Here is a 23,371-nt window from a genome sequence, read left to right on the forward strand (position 1 = left end):
GAACATATGTATATGTATAACTGATTCATTTTGTTATAAAGCAGAAACTAACCATTGTTAAGCAATTATACTCCAATAAAGATGTAAAAAAAAAAAAGGCTGTCATAAAGCCACGGAATACAGAATACATCAAGCCTTACCTTAAGAGTTAGTAGAGATTACTATAGATCTATCAAGAGTTAGTAGAGATTACTATAGATCAATTATTTGTATCACAGAAAAAAAAGGATTTTAGTGGGAATATTAAAGGAGACACATTAAAACAAATTCTCTAAGAACTGAAAAAATGATCAAGAATCAAGCACTGAATGGGAGAATTTTCCCCCAAATCTTTGTTCTTAGCTAGATTTTTTTTTCCCCCAATTGGGTCTTCATATAAGGGATATTAACAGCATACAAGAAAGTCTCTCTAAACACAATGTGTATAAAACTAAGGCACTCTAAAAGGCATTTTCTAGTATAAGTTCTTATAAAGTCAAGGGCATTTCTACTCTGTGGAGAATAAGAGGCATATAAATCTAAGTATAGACCTTAATGGTGAACTGACTTTAAACTTAGAAAACCAGGAATAGAGCCATATGATTAATATGTGCCTCAGTAATCAAATGTTGCCTGCTTGAGATTCTCAGCAAAAAATTGGCAAGCAAACAAGTTTATGTAGTTATTAAGGCCCAACTATGGAGAAGCAGTATATTCACTACAAATTTAACACCTCTGATAATAGTGGGAAAATCTTCAATGGTTTTCCAGACAAGCCAAGAATGAAGACGACAGAGAACCCCTGTGTGTCTGAAGAGGCCGTGGATCATGTTTGCACCAACCTTTGCGCTCCAACTATTTTACCAGCAGGAAATGTTGTTCTTGAAAGAAGTTTCCTTTATTGTACACAGAATGATTTTTGCATAGCAGCTGCAAATCAGCAAATTCCAACACACAAAATTGTGGCTACTAAATACTTAAAATGTGGTTAGTTCTAATTGAGATGTGTTTCAAGTATAAAATAAATACCAGATTTCAAAGACTTAGTATAAAAAAGGAATGTAAAATATCTCATTAATAATCTTGTATACTGATTATATGTTAATAATTTTAGATATACTGGGTTATTAAAGTATATTATTAATTTCACCTGTTTCCATTTACACTTCTGATGTGACTACAAGAAAATTTAAAGTAACACAGGCAATTTGCATTGTATTTCTGTTGAACAGTGCTGGTCCATACAGAGAAATCATAACAACACAATTCTGAGCAAAAAAAAACAATTGTGAAATGACACCACAAACCATTATATGATCTTTTAAAACACACAGAACACAATGTGTTGTTTATGTACATGTATATAGACACGTAGCTAATGTAGGAAGGTAAGATTAGAGTAACAAATTTATATTAGTTGTTATCTCTGGAAAGAGAGAAGAATGTGCTCTGTATGGTTTGCAGGGCAGTTTCAAGTGTATCTGTAATGTTTCTTTTAAAAAATACAGAAAAAAGAGATCTGAAGCTACTATGGCAAAATGTCAAGGTTTAACAGAGTTGGATGTTGAAACACTTTTTATTCAGACTAGAAAATGGTTTAGAAATCAGAATTAGTGTCTAGCCCCTTCAAAAATATGGTCCCAACTTACCTATCTACTCCCAATAAAGAACTCCATATATTAGCAAGACAACTTCTCATCCATTTCAGAAAACACTTTCTCACCTTAATCTTTAGAGCTCCTATAGAAACTGAGCTTAAATTATCACCGAATCTATAAAGTCTTTCTTTTTCCAAATATCCCAGGCAAAGCTTTAAGTCACTTCTCAATGCTTTCAGTACTTCATTCATCTCTCTGTTATAGTTTATATACCTAGTTCATCACTTCGCTTCTTTCATTTAATACGGGGGTCAGCAACTATGACCCACTAGCCAATCACCTGTATTTGCAAATAAGGTTTTATTAGAACACAGCCATGTCCAGTCATTTATGTATTGTCTATGGTTGCATTCCCATGACAAGAGAGCTAAATAGTCAGTCTCCAGAGACCACATTGCCTTTAAAATCTAAAATATTTTCTAGCTGGCTCTTTAAGAAAAAGTTTACCAATCCTGATCTAATGTATCTTGAACTTCTTTCCCAATCAGTGCACAGAGCTTTCTTAATCTGTTTTATGACTGAATAAGTAGTCCATTGTAAGACTGTATAATAATGTATCAAAATTTGCTAATTAAGGACAACTAGATTGTTTCCAATCTCTTGTTATTATAACATTAAAACTAATATCCTTGGCATAAATAGTTTCCCTCATGTACCTCTGTGGATAGCTTTCCCAAAACTGAACTGCAAGGATCAAAAGATATGCATTTGAATTTTGTTAAAATTACCAAGTTGCCCTCCATAAAATTTTACTAATTTATTCTTCCATCAGCCACATGCTTCCTCACACCTTCAGTAAGTTATGTAACTTTTAAATCTTTACAATATAATGGATGAAAATGGCATCTTAGTGTGGTTTTTACATTTGCATTTTTGCATGAGATTAAGCATCCTGTATTTCTTTTTCTGTTTACTATTTACACTATTTTTCTACTAGATTATAGTCTTGAATTGTTTTTCCACTGAGTTATTACTCTAGATTTGTAAGCACTTGAAATCCTGGAATGTAGGTGCTTGACATCTTGAGTTGAAAGAAATCTGAAATATATATCTGTCTTTGGTCTAAGAGGACTTTCTGGATAGAAAAAAGAGACTATTTTCAGTCTCTAAACTACTTTGGCATTATTTGGCAATCTCCATTTGCTCTTTTAAAATGGTTTCTTACAGTTAAAAATAATCCTTTTAAAATGTGTAAATCTTAACAGTTACTATCTCTGATAGATTAAACAATATGATTTTTTAAAAAATCCTTTTATAAATTATAACTTACATTCTTTATTTCAATCTAAGTGAAAAATGCTTCTTTAAAGCTCAGCATATTTTTTCCTAAGGGTCAACTATATAAAAGAAAAAACATATTCAATATAGTCAGTAGTACATCATTGGCTTCTTGAAGTGTTAGACATATACTGAAATGCAAAGGCATAATAGATTTACCACCCACAAACAAAATATCACTTCAAATTCTTCTAAAATAGAATGGGTTAACAAAATTAAGCTCTAAAAAGTACAGTCCAGAAATTTTCAGGATTCATAAGAGAATATGATTCTACATGGTTGTGATTTCCCATTTCAAATAGGACTCGTACCTAAGAATCTCTCCTTAGCAACTATAAACTTTATAGCACTAAATTCTTGAGCTAATAACTACTGAAGTGTTTGGCATTCAGCACAATTAAAACAGCATTTCCTTAATTTAAAAGTAGACCCCAATATAGATGTTAATCTGTGGCTTCAAAGCTGCTTGTACTTGTAAACTCAGACACTTAAAAATTCTAAACAGGAACAAATTTGACAAACTGATAAGACAAATATGCTTTCATAGGAAAAAGTATTTTAATGATCACAAGTACAGTTAATTTATGCATATTTAGGTATATTGTTTTTTGCAGACAGCTCAGTTAGAAAAGGCCTATATTGAAATTTCAAAAAGAAAAGAACACAATCCAAAGGCTAGCTGACATAAATATAAGTCAAATTCAGCCTGAGTGTAAAAATATAAAATTCTCACGCACTTGCTGTGGCACAAACAGAATCCTAAAAATTTATCTGAGACCCAAACTTAACCAGGATTTACCTAGAGTCAACCTGGATTCTGAAGGGCTATAATTATGTCCCTTTTCCAGGACTCGGAGTTTACTTTTTATGGCAAAGTTATAACTTTAATATGGATAAAGACTTTGTTGTATTTTATTAGGTTTATTTTTTACTTTTTTTTTAATAGCTCATCTTATCTATTATAAGGAAACCAATCTAAGTTTAACAAGCAAAACAAGTGACATAGGAAGAAACATGTAAATTTTCCATTGGGTACCAGAATGCCAAAAATAAAGTTTGATATTTTGGTGCACTTCATTTAAAGTTCAAATATCAATGTCCACTTTTATAACATTGATTACTTTCAGGGAAGGGAAATGGGTAACTAGATAGGAAACTTTATATCCTTTGAAACCTTTAAAATTTTGAACCCTGCAAAATGTTTTACCTATTCAGAAATTTTTTTCAATTATTTACTTATTTTAAAGAAACATTAAGAGTTAATTCATCCTTTTCTCACCAGTCTACATTGTATCTGCCAACAGTAATAATAATAATAATAACAACAATAACAGGGACTTCCCTGGTGGGCCTTCCAATGCAAGAGACGAGGGTTTGATCCCTGGTTGGGGAACTAAGATCCCACATACCGCGAGGCAACTAAGCCCACGCACCGCAACTACTGTGCCCGCGCGCCACAACTAGAGAGCCCACACGCCACAACTACTGAGCCTGCGTGCCACAATGAAAGATCCCACGTGCTGCAACTAAGACCCAATGCAGCCAAAAATACATAAATAAATTTTAAAATAAAAATAATAACAATAACAGATAAATAATAGTAAAATAATACTTGTGCTAGTTCAGTAAGTACCTTTAACAATGACATGCCTTTTTAGTACAGCTAACATAACATTGTTACGCTGACTGGATACCATGGTAATATACATGATTCAATGATCACTGAGTATGAACGAAATCATGTTTAAAGTGCTAGAAATTATGCTGACTTAAGCATTTGACATTCGGCCTTCCAAGAATACCCAAACTTGTATACTCCAACAGTAAAAAGTCTTATCTCATAACCTACTTTTCAGAAACAAAGATATTTTGAATTTTGAGAAATACCTGGATTTTATGTTTACAAAAGCTATCAAGGGGCTTCCCTGGTGGCGCAGTGGTTGAGAGTACGCCTGCCGATGCAGGGGACACGGGTTCGTGCCCCGGTCCGGGAAGATCCCACGTGCCGCGGAGCGGCTGGGCCCGTGAGCCATGGCCGCTGAGCTTGCACGTCCGGAGCCTGTGCTCCGCAACGGGAGAGGCCACAACAGTGAGAGGCTCGCATACCACAAAAAAAAAAAAAAAAAGCTATCGAACTATATTATCCATTATTTTATAAATAGTATATACATTGAGAGAGTGTACCAACTAGGAACTTTAAGAATATATTTTTGGAAGCAGCAATATTTATAAAAGTTCCTAAAACTGAAAACATATATTTATAAAAAGTATGAAAAATAAGGAAATAATGAGACTAGATTATAACTTTAATAGTTGTAGAATATTTAAGGTAAGACTATCGATAAAAATTAACAAAAAAACTTGTAACATTTATTAAAGTAAAGAAAGGTAGGCTTTAAGAAGAGAAGAAAATTAATAGAACAAAGGAAAAAAACATGATCATTTCATCTGACACAGAAAAGGTATTTGACAAAAGGCAACATTCTTTCATGACAAAAACTCTCAGGACAATAGGAATACAGGGAAAATTCCTCAATATAAAAAAGGGTATTTATGAAAAACCCAGAGCTAACATCGTAATCAATGGTGAAAGACTGAAATCTTTCCCTCTAAGACCAGAATACTATATATGGATGCCCCCTTTCACCACTGCTATGTATTGTTATGTACTTCCAGAGCTATTTAAATGTGAAAGGAAGAGGTAAAAACTATATTCACAGATGAGATGCTCCTATATGTAGAAAAACACAAAGAATCCAGAAGAAAGCTACTAGAGCTAATAAACAAATTAAGCAAAGTTGCAGAGTACAAGATGAACACATTAAAAAGTTAGTTGTTTCTATACATCAGAAAAGGAAATTAAAAAAACAATTCCATTTACAATAGCATCTAAAAGAATTTAAAACTTAGGAATAAATCTAAACAAGGAGGTGTTACATTGAAACTTGTACACTGAAAACTAAAAAACAAAGCTTAATGATATTAAAGAACACCTAAATAAATGGAAAGACATCCTGTATTCATGGATAGGAAGATTTAACATTATTAAGATATCAACACACCAAAAACAATCTACCTATTCAACACACTCCCTAACAATATTCCAATAGCCTCTTTCACAGAAATGGAAATGGAAAAACTGACTCTGAAATTCATATGGAATTGCAAGGAGCCCCAAATAGCCAAAACAATCTTGAAAAAGAACAAAATGTACAAATCACACTTCCTGACTTCAAAAATTGCAAAGCTACAGAAATTTAAATAGTATGGTACTGGCAAAGGGCAGACACATAGACCAATGGAATAGAACAGAGAGTCCAGAAATAAACCATCACATATGGTCAATTGATTTTCAAGGACAGTGCCAAGACAATTCAATGGGGGGGAAAGACAGTCTTTTTAACAAATGGTGCTGGGAAAACTGGATATTCACATGTAAAGGAATGAAGTCAGACCCTTACCTGATACCATATGCAAAAATTAACTCAAAATGGACCAAAGACCTAAGCTTAAGAACTAAAATTATAAAACTCTTAGAAGAGAAGATTGGGGAAAATCTTCATGACACTGGACTTGGCAATGATTTAATGGATATGGTATGAAAAGCACAGGTAACAAAAGAAAAAAACTGATAAACTGGATTTCAAATTATAAAATTTTGTACATCAAAAGACACTATCAAGAAAGTAAAAACAGCCTACAGAACGGGAGAAAATATTTGCAAATCATGTATCTAACAATGGATTAACACATGCAAAAAAAGAAAAAGAGTCAAATCTTATCACACAATCTTATCTATGAAAACCATCTTCAATCCAGACATAATAAAGTATAAAAATGCATTAACAAAGCCTATGGACAATAAAAATGTAAATTAAAAGCTTGTCAAGTGAGTACTATATATGTCAAGCATTTGAAATCTGAAATCTGAAGTATCTGTAGTTGAATATTTGAAATCTGCCTAGCTTTGAAGCCTAAGAATAAACTTCTTTCTAGAAAAAACATGTCACTAAAAAACTTCTTTCTAAATCGTATCTGCAGAGCATACACAAAAAGGCAGTGAATTATTACCGACTCTACATCTGAATCTTGTGCATTAAATATCTGGACATGCAGAAATAAGCAGTCGTCTTTTTTTTTCTTTTTTAAGTCTGACAACATGGCTGAAATAATGATAAATTCAATTGTGGGGCGTCCAAAGTTACTCGCTTACTGAGATATTTCTGGGTCTCACACCCAGAACACTATACACTTGACTGAAGAAATATTTATAGAATTGAACATCAGTAGTGTCATGACTTCATCAACAATGGAATAAAAATTATGAAAGTTTTAAGTGATTAAAAAAAATCAAAAGTATACAACGAATCTATTATCCCTTCAACTGTGTGTTCAGAACATAATTACAGCACAGCATGCCAAAAAACTACTGGTCACAAGCAGAAATACATTGGATGATTTTCATACTTATTAAGCTAAAGACAATCTACATGGCACACAGACATAAAAGTGTTCAAACAAGGTGGATCGGCATCCATTACATGTTAAAGGCTCACTAAATAAAACAGATATTTTAAAGTCTTTCAATGGGCTTATCAACAGACTGGCATAATAAAGAATCAGTGAAGTTCAAGTAAAGTCAATAGAAATTATCCAAACTAAAATATTAAACGAGTTAACAGGGAGGGGCAATGTAGAAAAAGAGCCACCTGAAACCTGAGAGACAATAGCAAACAGTTTAATATATATGTAACTGACATCCCTAAGAGAAAGAAATAGAGAAAAAGGTAGGAGAAACATGTGAAGAGATAAGAGTAAAGAATTATTGATTCGGTGATATATATCTACTCAAACCCCCAAAAGCAAAGCCAACCTCAAGTGGGAGAAACACAAAGAAAACCACATCTAGTCACACAGCTGACAAAGGTGGGGAATGGGGTGAAGAGAAGGGCGAGTAACTGTTTAATGGGTATGGGATTTATTCTGGGTTGATGAAAATGTTTTAGAAGTATACAGAGATGATGGATGCACAATACTGTGAATGTACTTAATGCCACTGAATTGTTTCCTTTAACATGGTTACTTTTGGGGCTTCCCTAGTGGCGCAGTGGTTAAGGATCTGCCTGCCAATGCAGGGGACATGGGTTTGAGCCCTGGTCCGGGAAGATCCCACACGCCACGGAGCAACTAAGCCTGTGTGCCACAACTACTGAGCCTGTGCTCTAGAGCCCAAGAGCCACAACTACTGAGCCCCCACACCTAGAACCTGTGCTCTGCAACAAGAGAAGCCACTGCAATGAGAAGCCTGTACACCGCAAGGAAGAGTGGCCCCTGCTCACCGCAACTAGAGAAAGCCTGCACGCAACAAAGACCCAACGCAGCCAAAAATAAATAAATTAAATAAATAAATTAAAAATAAATAAATAAATAAAACTAAGCCAAGATACAATTTCCCATCTATTAGATTGGCAAAAGTTCAAAAGCTTAATAATACAATATATTTGGCAAGGCTGTGAGTAAACAGGCACATTCATATATTGCTGGTAGAAGGCAAAACAATACAACCCTTATAGTGACACATGGCAATAACTGTGGCAGACAGACTCTAAAGTGGACCCCACCTCCTGGTGTTCACGCCTTTTTATAATTCCTTCCTTTGAGTGTGCCCCGGACCTATGACTTGCTTCTAACCAACAGATGTCACTCTTGTGATTGTGTTACATTAGAAAAGACTCCACTGAGTCTTCTATAATGAAACAGAGCCTGCTGGCTCCAGAGACTTTCCTTGCTGGCTTGATGAAGTTAAGTAGCTATTTGTGAAAGCCCACAAGACAAGGGACTCTGAGAGGTCTCCAGGAGCTAAGGTAGGCTTCTAGCCCTTAGTCAACTAGAGCCAGGGCCTACAACCACAATGAAACAAATTCTGCCAACAACCTGAGTGAGCTTGGAAGTCAGTGCTTCTACACCCAAGCCTCTAGATGAGAACACAGCCCAGCAGACATCTTGATTACAGCCTTATAAGATCCTATACAGAGAACTCAGTGAAGCCATGCGCAGACTTTTGACCCAAGGAAACTATGAAATAATAAATATGTGTTGTTTTAAGCAGTTAAATTTATGGTATTTTGTTGCACAGCAACCAATATACATTTACCTTTCAGATGCAGCAATCCCACATCTAAGAATTTACACTAAAGATACATCTCCAAAAATACAAAAATATACGTGCACAAGGTTATTAACTGTAGCATTATAATTGCAAGATACTGTCAGCTACTTTACTTAAATAACCAAATATAAGAGACTGGTTGAAGTATTCTGAAACTGTTTAAAAGAAAAAAAAAGATTGAGTAAGATTTCCATGAACTGATAATCGAGGATTAAGTGGAAAAAGGAAAGTGCAAAATAAAATATATAGTATGCTCCCTTTTGTGTATGAAAAAGGGGGTACTTAAAAAGAAAAAAATACTTATCTTCTTACTTCCATAAAAAAAGACCAGGGGCTTCCCCGGTGGTGCAGTGGTTGAGAGTCTGCCTGCCAATGCAGGGGACATGGGTTCGAGCCCTGGTCCGGGAAGATCCCACATGTTGCCGAGCAACTAAGCCTGTGCACCACAACTACTGAGCCTGTGCTCCAGAGCCCATGAGCCACAACTACTGAGCCTGCGTGCCACAACTACTGAAGCCCACGTGCCTAGAGCCCATGCTCTGCAACAAGACGAGCCACCACAGTGAGAACCCCGCGCACCGCAACCAAGAATAGTTGCTCACAGCAACTAGAGAAAGCCCACGCAAAGCAATGAAGACCCAATGCAGCCAAAAATAAAATAAATTTATAAATAAATAAATAAATAAATAAATGTTATTAAAAAACCAGAAAAACACAAGAAGAATACATGAGAAATTAATAATATTGATAACCTACATGGCAGAGTGAGGGTGAGATGGAGTATGGAAAAAACAAGGGAAGGAATGACATTTTTTCTGAATATCACTTTTTTGTATAGTTTTGTTGAGATGATTAGTCCACAAATCAAAAAAATAAAAAATCAACAAGAATGGGGTAGGGGGCAGGGACACACAACCCTAAAACTGAAAGAAAACAGAAACAAATAAACCTAAGTATACTGAATTTCACATAAAAAATATAACCACGGTGAGATTGCGAAGGCTGAAGGGGAGCTAATTTGAGTAAATTGTGAAGAATATTTTTATTAAAAACCCTTAATTTAGGGGGAAAAATAATTGCTAGCAAACCCTGAACTTTTTGGGTAGTTCTGTTTTTCCTACAGTATGGAGGTATCAATTCTGAAACAATTTTGTGTGTACTGTAGGACTGACTGAATGAGCAAATATACTGATGTTGTCCGAAGCCAGGGTTTTCACTGTGGAAAAAGACAGACAGATTTAAAGAATGGGGGAAGCCAAGGGAGGAACCCAATGGGGTTGGAATAGAATTGAAGATATCAGTATGAACTCATTATTTCTTGTGTTTGGTGTGTGTGTGTGTTCTGTCCACTGAAAGGCCCATAAGCAATGACATCTTAGGAAGAGTGAACATGCCTAGTGCCAGATCTTGGTTTCAACCCACCATTCCACATTAAAGGAACCAGGTCCTTGGAAAAACACTCAATTTCAGGACTGAAGTAGTGAAGATACAAGATGGGACTGAAATATCTTATGTCAGAAAGTAAGGAAGTGCTCAAAAAAATGACTGAGGCATGCCATGGCAAAAGGCCATAGGCACCAACTGACTGAACTCCTGCTGGCCAAACCTGAGGAGATTTGAAAAAGAAAAAAAAAAAAACAAAAAACGGTAATGGATTATAACCGATTGAATAAAACAGGAACCATGAGTCTTTCCTGTAATAGATAGTTAGAGCAGAATGCTGACTGATAATTGTAGTTAGAAAACCACCATTCCACAACCATCATAGCACAGGTTAGTTCATGTAATTCAATGGATGACTATTCTAGGAGGCAGAAGGTTTGAGAAGGAGCAGGATATTAATTGCATGGTGTCAAAGTGTCTCCTCAGAAATTGCTTATTGGTTGCCAGAAGAGAAACAGTGGACTTCCCTGGTGGCTCAGTGGTTGAGAATCGCCTGCCAATACAAGGGACACGAGTTTGAGCCCTGGTCCGGGAAGATCCCACATGCCACGGAGCAACTAAGCCTGTGCGCCACAACTACTGAGCCTGCGCTCTAGAGCCCATGAGCCACAACTACTGAAGCCTGTGCGCCTAGAGCCCATGCTCTGCAACGAAAGAAGCCACTGCAATGAGAAGCCCGCACACCACAACGAAGAGTAGCCCCCGCTCGCTGCAACTAGAGAAAGCCCGTGCTCAGCAACGAAGACCCAAGGTGGTGAAATAATTAATTAAATTTTTTTTTTTTAAAAAAAGAAGAGAAACAGTAACTAAACAGTGGGAAAACCAAATAACATCTTGATTAGAATCATCAATGATGGGCTAACAGACTTTGCATGTCTCTGAAGGTGATATCCTGAAAAGGATACAACATCAATTACCTATTATTTTGAGAGGACATATAACCTAGATCTAATCATGAAGAAACATCAGACAATGTCAAACTGAGGAAGAGTCTATAAAATAACTTACTTGTATTCTTCAAAAATGTTAATGTCATGAAAGTCAAAAAAAGGCCTAGGAACTGTTCCAGATTAAAGACATTAGAATTAAACATAACACAATATCCTGGATTGGATCCTAGACTGTGCAGAAAAATAAGTCTCATAAAGGACATTATTAGGATAATTTATGAAACTTAAATATAGACCATTGATTAGAAAGCAGTAATCAAGTTTAAATTTCCTCAATCTGGTAACTGCACTGTATGCTTATGTAAGAGAGTATCATTATTCTTAAGAAAAAAAAACTCAAGTATTAAGCAGTGAAAAAGCATGATATATGGAAACTGATCTCTCAAATAGTTTAAATAATAATCGTGTATATGTACGGCTATAGACTAACACATAAAGGGGGGAAGGAGGAAGGAAGGGAAATAGGAAAGGAAATAAAGAAGCAAATGTACAATGCTAAGAATTGGTGAATTTAGGTAAAAAAAAAAATATGGGAGCTCTTTGTACAATTCATACAATTTATCTGTAATTTTCAAGTTATTTCAAAATAAAAAGTTTTCAAACAAGAGAGGGAGAGAAGGGACACACACATATGTACGGAAATTTCTGGATGGATACATCCAAACTTAAAGATGTCAATCAATGAGGAGGGGAAGAAGATGAGGAAAAGGAGCATCTCTCTCTACAATGATCCTTTTAAACAATAGACTGAACTCCATCCAGTGGTTCTCTTTAAATATATAACCTGTAAGTCAGGTTCCTAACCTGGGATCCATGGACCAAAGAGGTCTACAGACAGAATTCACTGTACCTATAAGGGGGTGGAAAAAAATTACATTTTCATTTCATTAACCTTTAACTGATTATTTTTTTGTCAATTATGAATGTAGACAAAAACAATAGTAGTTTTAGGAGTACCTGTAACTGTATCACCAATAGAAATCATATATATTTTCACTTCACATTAGCTGTTGAGATTCTCAAAATAACATATACCGTTCAGTTATTTTCAAAGTAACACTTCCTGCAAGACTTTTATTTAATGTGATACATGATAAAAAGCAGGTTACATAACATTTGCTTTTTAAGCTTTTAAACATTACTTTACATGTTACATAACATTGCTTTTTCATAAGTATATTTCAAAATAACTGGTTTCTTTGTAATCCTATGTATGTTATTCACTTATGTTATTCTGAAAAAGAAAATTATGAGCTTCAGACTGCTCAAGGTTTTCATGGCATAAAAAAGTTAAGAATCTCTTCTCTGAGCTATAGATCCCTCACTTGTTTACAAATATGCCATAATGAGGAAAATTAAAATAGTTTGCAGCTTTTTGCTCTGCTATAAAGCAAATTATAAAAAAAAATGTCGCTGATAATGAACATTCAATCTAATCTTCTCATAATGTAATTTCTAGATAGAGTAACTTCCCATAGTGCTAGAGCAATAATTATTCAAAACACTAACTGCAATCTCACAAAGTACCCAAGAACAAATATAACAGCATACACCCACACATGAAAAAATACAGGCACACAGCAACTTGTAAAAATGAATCAACACTGTGAAATGTCTCTTAGAGAAACTCAGTGCTTACGTATCTTAAAGAAACTGGTTAAAAACAAGATACTATTTACCATCTCTCTTTTGGAAAGTTTTTTAAAATTTCTTTAATGATTGGCTGGTAGCAGGCATCCCTTTCTGCTTTCCCAGTTTCACTCCAGTCTCTCACAAACTGTTTCAATGTGGATTTTAACTTATCCATGTCAAATGTAGATGCTGGCATAATCTTTCCATTCTCCTGTTTAAAAAACAGAAATCAATTAGTTTCTCAGAAAGTAATCAATCTTGAATATGATTAAATAAACATGCTACTAAGGGGCTTTATAGATGGTTTAGAGGGTAAGTCACTAGCCTTTCAACTCGACCAGGGTTCAAGTGCAGCTTGAGATTCTAAATGAAAAGAGTTTGGTGGTCTCACTTCTACCCTCAATACAGTATGGTCCATTAATCATGAAACCACCATATAATTAAGCAGTCTTTACTCAGGAGAGGACCAGAACTGAGCTGCTATGGACACCAAACATTCTCTCCATCTAAGAGAGGAAAGAAAGTCCCTCCAGGTCATTGATGGGGCAGCATGGAAAGGCTCACACTGGAGTGGCCCAACTGTATCTATCCTGTGGATACAAAAACAGGACTTCAGTTTCTATTACTTCCTGTCCCTTGAGATTTATAAGTGAAAATAATCTTTTAGAGTAAAAGATCAACATCAATAGATGCAAGATTCTGAAGATAATGTTTAGCAAGGGAAATTAATTTCACACAGCTAGGAAAGTTGTTGATAAAAATGTAAGTCACTAACTCCATATGCCACAATAGGCGGAACACTATGTGAAAAGTGTATCAAAATGCCCACAATTTTCTTAGTACTTTTAGGGGAAAAAAAATCAGTGAACAAATCCAGTTTCTGGAATACTGTTCTATTAAGCCTAATAAAATGACTGGACATACAAGCGAAAACATTCTCTAAGTAGAGCCAATGACTCTTTCATTTCATAAAAATGAAATCCAGGAAGATACAGATCTCAAAATATAGAAGTCAAACGCTAAAATAAAAACAAATAGAACAAAATTGCACATACATCTTCTCCATATTCTTTATTTTCAAACATATGTATGCAATCATTCACAATGGTGAGTAGTATTTCTTGATTATGATCAACACATTTCCGGATCTTGTCCAAGTGAAGAAGAAACTGCGGAAGTAGTTTCTGCTGATTAGCTGGGAGTGATCGAAATTGTCTTTCCGTTCGGTGCACTCGCTCATGCATACTGGTGCTAAAACATAAAAGGTGTTTTTTAAATTGGCAAAGAATTCTCACCAGAAGCCAATCTTATTTTAAGTTTGTCTTCCTGTGCAATTATTTCCTTATAATGTTGGAGACTGTCCAGCCATTTTCAATCTTTCGGTTTCTTAAAGGATATCGATTTACGAAGTTTTGTATATTTTCATCTTATTACAAACTCTCTAAGCAACCAAACAAAAGACAAATAGTTAAAACACCTGCACCAATTAGAAGGGAGAAAAAAGGAAACGTAAAGAAGATTAATGCACATGTTTATTTTTATGATTTCAATTTCCAAAATTAAAATTTTCAGCAAAACAGCTTTGATTTTAGAAATTTTAGATTTCTCCATCAAGTAGCAGAATGCTGCTCTGAAATTACTTTAGAATATATACAAAATGTGTTTTGAAATTATTAAGAGCCAACCAAGTTGAATTTTTTTAAATATTGTAAAAGATCTTATATACTACAAAAGTAGTAAACAAATGAAAAACTGAAATTCTATAGCTTTTTGTATGACGATATTCACACTTTGTATTCCAAAAGTTTCCAGATAACTCTAAAGGTCATTTTGAGGACTTTTTTTCAAAATAAAACCTAAAAAGAACACCATTTTTTTTTTTTTTTTTTTTTTTTGAGGTACGTGGGCCTCTCACTGTTGTGGCCTCTCCCGTTGCAGAGCACAGGCTCAGGACGCGCAGGCTCAGCGGCCATGGCTCACGGGCCCAGCCGCTCCGCCGCATGTGGGATCTTCCCGGACCGGGGCACGAACCTGTATCCCCTGCATCGGCAGGCGTACTCTCAACCACTGCGCCACCAGGGAAGCCCAAGAACACCATTTTTTAAAGTTAAATATTATACTCAAAATGAAATGTCATTTTACATCTATCAGATGGGCAAAATTTTAAAGCCTGACTATATGAAATATTGGTAAAAGTGCGGAAGATTTAGAATATTTATATACTGATTGATGGTGGGTGAATAAATTAGTACAACCACTTCAGAAAATTTAGCATTACCTAGTAAAGCTTAATATGCAGACTCCCTATGACCAAGCAATCATACACCTAGACACATACTCAAGAAACTCTTGCAAATGGGCACATGACACATGAATAAGTCTCATCACAGCACTGTAATAAATAACAAGCAAAAAATCTGGAAACAACCCAAAAAGTCTATCACCAGTAGACTGAACGAAGAAAACACAGTATAGTTATACACAGAATACAGTTAATAAATACAGCTACACACAATAATATGGATAAAACTCAGAAACAAAACATTTGTTGACAAAAGCAAGTTGCAGAAAAATACATAATGTACAATTCCATCTTATATAAAAATAAGCAATATATTGTAGGGACTAAACATATGTAGAGAAACTACAAGGAAAGTAAGGAAACGAAAATGCAGGAAAATGATGTCCTATGAGGGGAAAAGGATAAGATAATGTTCTTTTTGTAAACTGGGTGGTAGGTGTTCACTACATCATTCTTTACATTTTACATATACAAATAAACAAATACATAAGTGCATATGCTTCTTTTAAATGTCCTTTAGCATTTACTCAATATTAAATGGAAATGAAAAATATTCTTTTTCATTTGGTTGCCTAAGTCTATTTATCCAAATAATTCTGTCATTTTATCGTATGTCAAATTACTGTATAATTTCTGAACAGTCAAATTTAAAGAGGTTCTGAAGAAACTTGACAAAACTGAAGCAAAAACCTGGTCACATTTTTAGAAGATTGTGTGTGGTGGTATTCTGGGGGTGGTTAGGGATAATGTGAAACCAAGTAGGCAGTGGCTGCACTAATGTTTGCTTTTTTTCCCCCCTGGAGACAGTACAACAGTGAGCTCTGGAGTGTAACAGATCCAGATTGAAACCCAGGTTATGCTACCTATTCGCTATGTGACCCTTGGCAAGTTACTTCCTTTCCCTGTGGCTCAACTGTTTCATACACCAAAACAAGGAAATACATAACAATGATGATGATGATGACAGAAGCTATGATTTATTGAGATTTAATAAATGTCAGGCACTAAACCAAGTCACTTAAAATGAATTATTCTGAAAAATCTCCATAAAACCCCACGAGGTAGACACCATTATACTCCTCTGCCTACTTAATGGATTTCATTGAAAGTGTAACAAAATAAAGCACACAACACACTTAGCCCAGTGCCTAAATCATAGTCAATGCTCAAATATAGGAGGTATATCTAATTTATATAACTAATGTGTACACAGTGAAAGTATGAAAAATGAAGAAAAGTAAAAGTATTCAGGAGGAAAAAAGTTCCTAATAATTCCTGTTCTAGAGGCAACCACTTCTAACTTTCTGGCATATTTCTCTGTTTTATTGTTGTTAAGACAAAGTCATCTAACACCTTTCTAGTCAAAATGCGGTACAGACCACAGCAGATCACTTGGAAGTGGTTAGGAATGGAGAATCTCTGGCGCCATGCAAGACCTACTGAAATGTAGTCTGCCTTTTAACAAGATCACCAAATGCTTCACATGCACATTAAAGTTTTAGAAACACTTGTAATTCTTCATCCTTATCGAAAGAATTTTCCCAGGTCAGAAAAAAAGTTCTCAAATGACTATATGACAAATGACTATAAGGGCTGCTCATCATCATCCCATCTTAGGCAACCAAAATTTACTTAGCTATTTCCCAAACATTGGGCATCTAGATACTTTCACTTGTCTATACAGTGAAATTTTGTGTTCAAAATCTGTCTACATTTTAGAAAAAAAGAAAAAAAATACCACAAATTCCCAAAAGAATTACCAGATCAGAAAGATAAGTATTTTTAAAGCTCTTGATACAAACTGATTTTCAGAAAGATTTTACCAATTTACATTCCTATCAGTAGAGTATGACACTAACTACTTAAAGTGGGCAAACAGCAGAGTTGCAACAGTTTACAATTTACTGTCAACAGGTTAAATAGTCTCACAGTAATCCTTTCCTAGAATTCCTGGGCACTGGATACCCCACCAACTCCCTCTCACCACGCCTCAAAACTCAGCATTTCCAAACTGAACTAAGCACACATCCCACCAAAAAAACTTGCACATCTTCCTATATGGCTGATGTTGATGAATGGTACACCACACATCCACTCAAGTCAGAAATTAATGAGTCAGCCTAAAATGCCTCTTCTCATAGCACACACAATCAAGCAGCCTGAAATCCTTTTGATTCTACTTCATAAAACTATCTACATATTCCCCCTCCTCCAATGCTTTACCTCGGGCCCTCACTATGTCTCCCAAAGATAAACTGAGAGGCCTGTTACCTAAATATGCTTTCCCCAACCTAACCCCCTCCCACCTCCAAGCAGATAAATTCTTCTAAAATACAAAACTCATCTTTGTCACTATTTAAACTCCATATTTCAGCATATGTAAAAAGCAATCAATAAATGTTTATGCTCCCTCGGCACCACTTCTGGTTCTCCTTGGAGACTACTTATTTCCATAAGTGCAGGGGAGTTGAGTAAGTTATGGATTGGTCAGAAAAGCCAATCCATATAAAAGTTCTGTTAATTCCATATAAAAGTGATGTAATGGGGCTTCCCTGGTGGCGCAGTGGTTAAAGAGTCCGCTGGCCAGTGCAGGGGACACGGGTTTGATCCCTGGTCCGGTAAGATCCCACATGCCGCGAAGCAATTAAGACCGTGTGCCACAACTACTGAGCCTGCGCTCTAGAGCCTGCGAGACACAACTACTGAGCCGGCGTGCAACTACTGAAGCCCTCGCACCTAGAGCCCATGCTCTGCAATAAGAGAAGCCACCGCAATGAGAAGCCTGTGCACCGCAATGAAGGGTAGCCCCTGCTCACCGCACCCAGAGAAAGACGGCGTGCAGCAAGGAAGACCCAATGCAGCCAAAAACAACAAAAAACCAAACCAAAACAAAAAACAACAAAGAAAGTGATGTAACTACACAGAGCAGGATGAGATGCAGCATATCCCTTAACCCTCGGTTACTTAATGGTATGCAAAGCTGTCCATAACACACATCTACATACTCTCTTGAAATAAGTGAGGTCTTATCAAAGTTGAAAAGAGTCCAATCCTTACTATACTATTAAAACTGGGGCTAATTTCACTATTCTGTAAATGCTTACATTATCAATGTGTTTTAAGACAGTGGTGGGCAAGTTATGACCTCCTGGCTACTTGTCTGTTTTTGTGAAGAGTTCTAGTGGAACACAGCTGTACTCATTCCTTCGCATACTGCCTGTGGTTGCTTTCACAGAAGCATACAGTTGAACAGTTTTAACAGAGACCACCTAGCTCTCAGAGCTTAAAATGTTCATTGCCTGGCTCTTTAAAGAAAGTTTGCCAACCTTGATTTAAAGGAATGTTTTACAACCTTCAGACTCTCCTTAGTTCTGAACTCAGTCAGCATGAAGAGGCTACATCCTTGGGCACCTAAGAGGAGAACAGAGTCAGCAGCCATATTTCCTCAAGGGTATCCCTACCTCCAGCTCTCTCTAGAAGGCTGATCTCAGCAGTGACCCCAACTCTGACTCAAAGTGGGTCCAGTGCTGGATCTAGCCAAGGGCTAAGGTCATAGACCCATTCCTCTGCACCTGTTGAACTATTCTAGAATTCCAAACACGGAAGCATACCTTTTCAGAGGAGAGTCTGTCTCAATCCATTTAAAATATTTATTAAATGCCCAAGGTTAAAACTGTCTTACTAGTACCACTGCTTACTAATGCAGGGTAAATTTTTAGGTAATGACTTTGGATTTCAGGCCAGACTCTACCACAATTTGGTTGTATAACCCTAGGCAAGGTGCCCACCTCTTTATATCCCCTCACCTGTAAAAATGAGCTCTACATCTCAGTTTTTAAGATCTCACCTAACTGCTATTTCTAAAAGTAGGACATTTCTGACGACGTTTGATATTTCAAATGTAGTATTTCCTCTGTGAGTAGGTATCTCCATTCATAACAAGAGCAGTATTTTAAGGCTAACGTTTTTTGCTATTCAGTACAATGCTATAATCATTTTTACCTCAGTCAGAATATGTCATCTAAGCAAAATCTGTAGGAAGTACAGAACTGGAAGCCACTGGAAAGAGAAATTTTTTTTGAATTTTGAATTTTATTTTTTTTTACAGCACGTTCTTATTAGTTATCCATTTTATACATGTTAATGTATACATGTCATCCCAATCTCCCAATTCATCCCCCCACCACCACTCCCCACTGCTGCTTTCCCCCCTTGGTGTTCATACGTTTGTTCTCTGCATCTGTGTCTCTATTTCTGCCCTGCAAACCGGTTCATCTGTACCATTTTTCTAGGTTCCACATATATGCGTTAATATGATATTTGTTTTTCTCTTGGAAAGAGAAAATATTAATCAAAAGACATTTCTTGCCTTATGACCTTTATCTAAATCTCCTATATATTGACAAAAAGGCAGTGAGTAGTAAAACCAAACTGTCTGAAATTTGGAAGTATCTGCTAAAGGTCTAGAATAGAATTGTCCATAAGAACTTACTACAATGATGGAAAGGCTTACATCTGCACTGTCCAGTACAGCAGACAATAGCCACATGTGGCTACTGAGCACCTGAAATGTAGCTAGTGAGACTGAGGAAAGGAATTTTTAATTTTATTAAATTTTAAGTAATTTAAGCTTAAATGCAGCCAGATGTGATTAGTGGCTATGGTATTGGACAGTACAGGTCTAGAAGATTATAAAATGTTGGAATGTAATAATCCAGTGTTTTCTGCTACACAATCCTTCCCATACCCCTAAACATATTTTTAATTGTATACTATTTTCAGTACAAGGATTTCAATTTTTTCATTAAGAGAGTACATGCAAATAAAAAGGATTGCTGTTAAAAATGAAATTTTCCTCAGTCCCACACTGAACTTGTAAAGAAGAGGGAGGAGAGTATAGGAAATTGTATCACAACCACCAGAACATGCACACAGTGCCCTTTTCTATATTGCCACACTTAGGTCCTAGTTTCAGGTCAAAACCCCCTGCCCTCCCCCACAAAAAGGCCCAGCTGATACCCAATCATAAATATCAATTCTAAATTAGTCCCAATATATTAGAACTGCGTACAAACACACATTTTAACTGAGTCCACAATAGTCCCAAGACATTTCCCAGTATTCTTTCTACATTTTTCAACAGCAAAATATACCAGACTTCTCTGCAGCTAACACTCCTGGCTATCTAATGTCAGCTTCTTCCCCTCGCTGTATGGTTCTTCCAGACACAATACTTGTAACAAGTTCAGTGCTCCAGTTGTCTGCCTTCCTTACTCCGCTGATACTAAATCAAATCCCCATGTTACTAATTCCCTCTTGAGCTCCATAAGTAATGCAATCCATGCCTCCTATATCCGAGTTTAATTAGTAAATTATTTCATCAGAATCTCTCAACTTCAAAAATTCATGTCACAAATTTAATCAGAGTCTAAAGTAACTTTAAGCTTTCATTAAGCAAGTTTTAAAATTCAGAATAGTAACAAACTAGCTTAACCATCAGTCACAAATTGACAAACTATTTGGGAATGACAAATGTACTTCTTTGCTACTACTTGTCTTATTTGTTAAAAATAGAGCTCCAACAACATGGCAAGCACTGGCAACATAAAAACAAATAAGGCTCAGTCCTGCCCTTGAGAAGGTCAGTCAAGCAATATTTTAAAATTTGCGGGCTTCCCTGGTGGCGCAGTGGTTGAGAGTCCGCCTGCCAGTGCAGGAGACACGGGTTCGTGCCCCGGTCCGGGAAGATCCCACATGCCGTGGAGCGGCTGGGCCCGTGAGCCATGGCCGCTGAGCCTGTGCTCCGCAATGGGAGAGGCCACAACAGTGAGAGGCCCGCATACCGCAAAAAAAAAAAAAAAAAAAAAAAAAAAATTGCATAAAGCACAGCAGGAGCCCATCTAAGGGAACAGTTTTACTTCAGTAGGAGGTCACATCTATCTGATTCCAACTGCAGACTCAGAACATCGCCGTCGGTTTACTCATCTCTCACACGAATAAAAGTGCTTTCTTTACCTGAAAATCCAATTGTTTTAAGTCCCTTTCAGATCTTGGAATTATAATTTTGTGACTAAGCTACTTTACGATTTATCTACAAGAAAAATGAAAGTTAGGAAGTTTAAAAGTCCTACCACTGTGCCCAACCCACAGTGAGAATTCGATAAATATTTGCAGGAAAAAAATCATAAAAGCGGCTCCTACAGTGCTTTCCGTCATTTCCCCCTTAAAAACCCACAAATTTTAGAACATCCGGACCATCTCCGACCTTAATTTCACCCACCAGTTAAAGGCACTGAGCAGCATCATTCACTAGCTCAGCACAAAAGTGCTGTGCTTTCGCAGCGCCAAGGGGGGGGGGGGTGAGGGGCGGAAATCTTAATGCTGCTCTCACAAGAACTGACAACAGTTTGAGAAAAAACATCCTACGGCATCCCACGTGTAGGTGAACTTGGGCTCTCTGTCTGTTCAGTTTGCAGGACAGCGACAATACATACAAATCATGCCCAGCACTGGACGATTTTACTACCACCATCTTCTATCTGAAATTCTTACAGCACTTTTCCGGTCACCCTCACCGGCCTCAAAGCCAAACCTTTAACGAGGGATGAAAGGCAAGAGGGCTAATCTGATCCAGAGATCAGAAGACAAGAGGCTGAGCAACAGACGGCGCGGCAGACACGCGGGAGTGCAGGGCCGGGAGGGGCTAAGGTGGTGCGAGATGACTCGGGGGCGCGGAGGTCATCTCAGGCGGCCCGGTTCCGACGCCCCGGAGGCGTGGCGACCGGAGGGCGAGCGCGGCGTGCGCCACGGTGCGGACGGGTCAGCCGCAAGCATCGGGCGCGCCGACGGGCTGAGCAGGGGTCCGCCACGGGCTCCTTACCCGTAGTAGCGGAAGGCATTAATGATCTTCCAGAAGTGCTCGCGCTCGAGCCTCTCCTCCTCTTCCTCTGTGCTGCGCGTGGCCGCCGCCGCCGAAACCGCCGCGGCGGAGCCCAAACGCCCGGCGGAGAACTGCACTTCCACCTCCTCGCTGCCGCCGCCTCCTCCGCGGCTGCCGCCGCCTCCCCCGCAGCCCTCGGGCAGCTGAGAGACTGGCGGCGGAGGGCGCCGCCGTCGCTGCATCGCCGCCGCGGCCCTCGGCCTGGCTCGCCTGCGTCTCGCCGCGACTGAAAGCGTGGTGGCGGCTGCTCGGCCCTCCTCTAGACGGCGCCCGCTGTGGACATGCCCCCAGCTCGCGGCGCGCCCCGCCCCCGCCGCCCTCAGGCCTCCATCAGCGCCGGGATCCGCCAGGTCTTCCGAGCACCCGGAACGACCGCGCTTGCGCATTCGAGAGTACGACGAAGGGCCGCAGCCACCTGCGCTCATTTGCTGCCGGCCTTTGGCGACGGCGCGCTGATGTCACGACAACGCGTGAAGTAGGCGGGGGCAAGGGCCAGATGGGTGGGGCGAAGGAGGAGATTCCTGGCAGGTTGGGGATGGCACCTGCGAGCCGCCGCGTGGTTCGGGCTTGAGAGCCGGTGAGTGCTGGGTGGTGGAACAGGCCACTGAACTAAGGCTAACACATTAGCAAAGGAGAAATGCAGGAAAAAAGTTCAGCTTTGATGAATTTAATCGGAACTTTTATTTCAGAAAGTCTAGAAGGAAGGTCTTGCATTCGCCCTAAGTTGTTTTAATGAATTTCTTAAGTGAATTTCTATTTTTAATTGCATAAATGTAGAGGGACACTGTCATCTTTTCAGTGTTTAGGGGCCAGCAAAAGCCCTAACCCAAGCCCTGGACTGGTCATGGCAGCAGATAGGGAAACATTCAGGAACCTAACTCTGGCTAGTACTCGCACTTTGAAAGACCACCAAAGCGCAAAGGAGCCGTAACGCGGTGCAGCACTAACATCAAACGGTGGCCCATAGCAATGTCAGACTTAACCACTAACTCTCATTTACCTGCGTTCATTTTCCGCCCC

At 37.9% G+C, this 23,371-nt stretch overlaps 1 protein-coding gene across 2 annotated transcripts in view; it reads right to left on the reverse strand.

Moving 5' to 3' along the window:
• Positions 1-22,860, reverse strand: part of CARNMT1 (carnosine N-methyltransferase 1) — a 50,183-nt gene extending 27,323 nt beyond the window's left edge. For both annotated transcript variants that reach the window (XM_082629262.1, XM_082629261.1), the window contains exons 1-3: positions 22,292-22,860; positions 14,165-14,360; positions 13,157-13,320 (exon numbers count right to left, since the gene is read on the reverse strand). In XM_082629262.1, coding sequence (XP_082485388.1) covers positions 13,157-13,320; positions 14,165-14,360; positions 22,292-22,776 — 845 coding nt within the window. In that variant the 5' untranslated portion in view covers positions 22,777-22,860. The remainder of the gene's footprint in view (positions 1-13,156; positions 13,321-14,164; positions 14,361-22,291) is intronic.
• Positions 22,861-23,371: the final 511 nt, after the last annotated feature.

This window comes from Mesoplodon mirus (assembly GCF_964341445.2).
Source record: "Mesoplodon mirus genome assembly, chromosome: 1".
Lineage (NCBI taxonomy): Eukaryota > Metazoa > Chordata > Mammalia > Artiodactyla > Ziphiidae > Mesoplodon > Mesoplodon mirus.